The sequence below is a fragment of the Nerophis ophidion genome, linkage group LG03 (genome assembly GCF_033978795.1).
Source record: "Nerophis ophidion isolate RoL-2023_Sa linkage group LG03, RoL_Noph_v1.0, whole genome shotgun sequence".
Lineage (NCBI taxonomy): Eukaryota > Metazoa > Chordata > Actinopteri > Syngnathiformes > Syngnathidae > Nerophis > Nerophis ophidion.
This window is the reverse complement of record NC_084613.1, coordinates 46,351,950-46,357,949: the sequence shown is the minus strand read 5'-3', so window position 1 is coordinate 46,357,949 and position 6,000 is coordinate 46,351,950. Positions and strand designations below refer to the sequence as shown.

Here is a 6,000-nt window from a genome sequence, read left to right as displayed (position 1 = left end):
GTTGTGCCTTTTGGTAGCGGATAATACAGTAGTATCTCGATTTTTAAGCTTAATTGGTTCTGTGATGAGGCTACGAACTCAAAAATCTTGTCTCAAATCAACATTATTCATTCAATTGAACTAAAATCAATTTGGTGATTTTCCCCCCAAAACAGCACAATTGTTAAATATAATTTGCCTTTTAAAAGGATAAACGTGTAGATAAACATTGTATGAAAAACAATGCAATAAAATGTTTATATATTATCATAAACTACATGGCTGACATTACCCAATCTGCTTCAGTATTGTGCAGACCAGCGGTGCTATGCTTGGATTGCTTTGCCAATTCAACTAAACACTGTCATGTTTTCGATGATTTTCATTCTTTAATTTTTCAGACCAGATGCTTTGAGCGGATATTACGGGGTTCACTGTGGCAGTCACTAAACTACTTGCGGCGATGAAGTAAAATGTTTGTTTGCAACTTAAAGCATAATAATTGGCCGAGAAACAACTCAAAACACAAGTTGTGGCACCACTGTTATGGATTGCCCGTGCTACTGCTTGGATAACATTATTGCACTGTAATGTATTTCTTGCATAAAGTGTACATTTACATTTTATTTACTTTTGTAGTTCCACGTTTATTTCTAGTTGAATTGCTTTTCTCTTTGTAATATTGCAAACCTTGCATGATTTAATTGTATTGTATACCCATTTCATTGTATTAGTATATTTTATCACTTTTTATATATTTAGTATTGTTTATTTTCCTCTTTTCTAGTGTTATTTTATATTTTCTTCTTGCAATTGAGCGACACTGATCCAACAATTTCCCTTGTGGATCAATAAGACAATCTTCCACCTCTGGGGGTAATAAAAATATATTTTATTCTATAAAATTTGTCTAGGTTTAAGTCAATATACTGATTTTTGGTAGCTTTACCTTCACATAGTTACCGTCTTTGTCGGACACCAAGGCCAAGCAGGTGATGCCAGCCACTCTGCAGTGGTCCATCAACATCTCCTGAGACTTAAACAAAACAAAAGATGATTAATGATTAGTACCCGGGAATGAACAATACATTTTACTCAAGCAGAACCGATTTGGCAAGTTTTCTAAATAAAATTCAGCTTTTCTGTATTAACAATGTTTTTTAATGTAATAAATTCCATCCATCCATTTTCTACCCCTTGTCCTTCTAGGCGTTGTGGGGGGTGCTGGAGCCTATCCAACTACAATAATAAAAATATGGTGGAACACATCAATCAATCAATCAATGTTTATTTATATAGCCCTAAATCACAAGTGCCTCAAAGGGCTGCACAAACCACAACGGCATCCTCGGTAGGGATCACATAAGGGCAAGGAAAAACTCACCCCTGGCATTGACAATGAAAGCTGAGCATAATAATTCTCCCCTGACAATTTCTGCTGCTCCACAGACACTTACCCGGTACTTGTTTTCCACAGTTGTAACTAGCATTTACCCATTTTTTTTTATTCTTTATTACTCAGACATTTGATGTGCAGTCAATCGTTCAAATGTATCTTTCAAAAACAATGACAAATTTACCATTTGATAATACAAACTCAACCTACTGTATATAGCAAGATGAACTGGAGTTACAGTGTTTACATAGGCAATACTCAACTCAACTCCTGCACATCTTCAAAAGAGATTTACATATTTTCCATTAATTACTAAAAAAATATTTATTTTGTTTTATCTCAGAGTACTGCAAACAAAAATAAAAGTACAATTTAACACTCGCAGATCAATACCAAATGCACTTTTCAACTTTCAGTCGTTAGTTTTGTCTCTACATGCAAAGTCGGGAGCTGAAAACTTGCTAGAGCTATCGGCAAAGTCAATTGGAAGCTCTACAATGAAAAACTGCTCCAAGCAGAAATGCAAATTTCATTGGCTGGTAACGTCACATGTGCTGCGCTCGCACATTCGCCTGTTTGCGTTCCTAATTTCTCAGGATAACTTAACTGTTTCCAGGACATCTAACCGTGTTTCGCATTTTCTATACATTTTCCATGACTTGGAAATTGGTTAATCATGCTCCAGGTTTTCCAGGACGAGTGGGAACCCTGTGATCTTCGTGAAGACAGAACGTTTGTAATTGTAATGGTTATCATTAGAGGTTTCCCCTGTCAGAGTGTGAATGTATAAAAACTTACTTTCAGATACCAAATTTCACGTGGCTCCTATGCTGATGCAGAAAAAAACCTACAATGTACTACAACAGTGTGTGAAGTGTAAACATCACTCCGATTTTAAACCTGAAACAAAAGTCAGAGGGAACATAAAAAATATCTTCTGAGGCCATGACGCTGTTTGCTGCATTAGCTTATTAGAAGCATGCTACAAGCATCCCCTGCAGGACGCCTGTATGTGAAAGAAGCTAACAAAAGGTTAATCTGAATAAGCTGTTCTCAACATCTCACCACTAGTTCAGGCAGTGGGCTCCGTGCGCAATCATCTAAAAGCACACACACATCCTGGCGCAGGGCTGCTTGTTTCCAGCCCAACTTTCTCTAAATTGCTTCTGGGAGCTTTGAGGCAACGAGGGTTGCCAATTATGTCCAATCTTAGTACAAAGGAAATGAAAGTAAACATTGTCAGAACTTAAAAGTACAACATTAAAATAAGAAAGAGGACCCCGAACAGGACAAGCGGTGAAAAATGGATGGATGGAGAGTAAGTGGGCACAGTGTTTCAGAGGGGTTAAAATTAATACAGAGAACTTGGGTTTGCCACATAAGTAAGAGGAGAGTGAAAAGATTCGTGATTGGTTTTACTCCAATCACAAAATGCATCCTCTATAATCGAGACAAACATTAAAAAAGGACCAGCTTATCATCTAGGATGGATAATATTTTTGAATCTGTCTTGATAAAGTATTTTAGCACAATGTTATGACGGCTTAGGTGGGAGTCTGTTGCGGAAAGCTGTAGTAAACATGAAAGGTTAATGGGGGTGTCAATAATATATTAACTTGAGGGTTAGAGTTTAAAATAAATGGGGCGAAAATTTGCCCTCCAGCTTACTTGTTCCTTCACATTCACAGCTCTTTTCAGGTCATTGACCAAGTCCTGCCGTGTAGTCCTGGACTGATTCCTCACCTTTCTTAGCATCATTGAGACCCCACGAGGTGATATCTTGCATGGAGCTCCACTCCGATTGAGATTGACCGTCATGTTTAGCTTCTTCCATTTTCTAATGATTCCTCCAACAGTGGACCTTTTTTCACCAAGCTGCTTGGTAATTTCTCCAGAGCCCTTTCCTTCCTTGTGGAGTTGTACAATTTTGTCTCTGGTGTCTTTGGACAGCTCTTTGCTCTTAGCAATGCAGAATGTTTGGGTATTACTGATTGTATGGGGTGGACAGGTGTGTTTATGCAGCTAACGGCCTCACACAGGTGCATTTGATTTAGGATAATACAGTGGAGTGGAGGAGGACATTTTTTAAAGGCGGATAACAGGTCTTTGAGGGTCAGAATTGTAGCTGATAGACAGGTCTTCAAATACTTATTTTCAGCTGTATCACATGAATAAATTGTTAAAAAATCATAGATTGTGATTTCTGGATTTTCATTTTAGGTTACAGTTGTGATCAAAATTATTCAACCCCCACAAATTGTTGGTGTTTTAGCAACTTGGACATTTATTCATTATTTTGTTTATAGTCATATCAAATTAAGATGTGTCAAATAGACAAATGCAACTTAAATTGTAACACTGTATTTTACAAAATACCAAAAAAGGACATTTTTCTTAATATCTCATTGACAAAATTATCCAACCCCCAAGTTACATGCATCTTTAGTACTTAGTAGAACACCCTTTGGCAGTAATTACATCCTTCAAACGTGATACATAACAAGACACAAGCGTCTTGCAACGATCTACAGGTATTTTACCCCATTCCTCTTGGGCAAAGGCCTCCAGTTCATTCATTATCTTGGGCTTGCGTGCTGCAACTGCCTTCTTTAAGTCCCACCACAAGTTTTCTACAGGATTTAGGTCTGGCGACTGTGAAGGCCACTCCAGAGTCTTTCAGGCCTTCTTCTGCAACCACTCTGATGTTGATTTGGAGATATGCTTGGGATCGTTGTCCTGTTAGAAGGTCCAACGTCTCCCAAGCCTCAGCTTCGTCACTGACTTCATGACATTTGCAGCTAATATATCCTGGTAGGAAATAGAATTCATAATGTCTTGAACGCGCTGGAGATTCCCGGTACCTGAGGCAGAGAAACAGTCCCAGAGCATAATTGACCCCCCACCATACTTAACAGTAGGAAAGGTGTTCTTCTCTTTGTAAGCTTCATTTTTTCTCCTCCAGACATAACGTTGATTCATAGGCCCAAAGAGTTCCACATTTGTCTCATCACTCCATAGAACAGTTTCCCAAAACCTTTGGGGTTTGTCCAGATGATTTTTGGCATACTGGAGTCTATTTTACTTGTGCCTGGTAGTCAGAAGTGGGGTGCGCCTGGGAGTTCTGGCATGGAGGCCTTCATCTCGTAGTGCGCGCCTTATTGTCTGGGACGAAACCTGCGTTTCCTCCTCTGCAATGTCCTGTTGTAGTTCCTCAGCTGTTACCCGGGGGTTTTTAACCACTGTACGCTTCAAATACCGGACAGCAGTTGCACACAGTATCCTCTTTCTACCACGCCCAGGTAAACTTTCCACTGTGCCTTTAGCTTTAAACTTCCGAATTATGCCCCCAACTGTGTCCCTTGGAATGTGTAATGTCTTTGCTATTTTCTTATATCCATATCCTTTCTCATGAAGAGAAATTACCTCCTCTCTTGACTTCTTTGACCACTCCCTGGACTTCACCATGTTGCAAATACACCATTGACCATCTACAAGAAGCTGAGCGTCACAGTTTTCTTCAATCAGTTTAATTGTTGCTCGTTATGGTTCTAACCACATCTACAGGTGTTTTCAACACCTGATTGAGAATACCTTATTCAGATTTTGTTCTTAAGAGTTACAGTATGATCTTCAAGGGGTTGAATAATTTTGTCAATGAGATATTAACAGAAATGACACTGTTTGGTATGTTACAAAATATAATGTTGTAATTCAAGTTGCATTTGTCTATTTAATGCATCTTTATTTGATATGACTATAAACAAAATACGGAATAAAACACCCAAATTGCGTGGGGGTTGAATCATTTTGATCACAACTGTATATTTCATACAGTGGACATGCACCTACCGTGAAAATTTCAGACCCCTCCATGATTTCTAAGCGGGAGAACTTGCAAAATAGCAGGGTGTTCAAATACTTATTTTCTTGACTGTGTATATATATATATATATATATATATATATATATATATATATATATATATATATATATATATATAGTCAATAAAATAAGTATTGTGTACTGTGTGTGTGTGTATGTGTATATATATATATATATGTGGAGTTTGCATGTTCTCCCCGTGAATGCGTGGGTTCCCTCCGGGTACTCCGGCTTCCTCCCACCTCCAAAGACATGCACCTGGGGATAGGTTGATTGGCAACACTAAATGGTCCCTAGTGTGTGAATGTGAGTGTGAATGTTGTCTGTCTATCTGTGTTGGCCCTGTGATGAGGTGGCGACTTGTCCAGGGTGTACCCCGCCTTCCGCCCGATTGTAGCTGAGATAGGCGCCAGCGCCCCCCGCGACCCCGAAAGGGAATAAGCGGTAGAAAATGGATGGATGGATATATATATATATATATATATATATATATATATATATTAGGGGTGGGCAAATTAATGCGTTAATTACGCGTTAACTCATCAATCTATTAACGCCGACAATTATTTTATCGCACATTTGCTTTTGTTGTTTACATGCTTTTATTTTGTTAACGCCTTTTCTTAACAAGATGGCATCTCCCGGATGTACTTCGGCGTGGAGGGGCTCTTGGTAAAGATGGAACATCTGGCAAAAATACCGGACAATTCTGCAAATTTCATGGCTGGCTTACAGCGTGGTCA

The 6,000-nt window shown here is 38.7% G+C and overlaps 1 protein-coding gene across 2 annotated transcripts in view; it reads right to left on the bottom strand.

Annotated features, from left to right (window-relative positions):
* The window catches only part of eif2ak4 (eukaryotic translation initiation factor 2 alpha kinase 4), a 78,840-nt gene that overhangs the window by 16,416 nt on the left and 56,424 nt on the right, over nt 1-6,000 (bottom strand). For both annotated transcript variants that reach the window (XM_061895390.1, XM_061895391.1), the window contains one exon: nt 929-1,015. In XM_061895390.1, the coding sequence (XP_061751374.1) occupies nt 929-1,015 (87 nt within the window). The remainder of the gene's footprint in view (nt 1-928; nt 1,016-6,000) is intronic.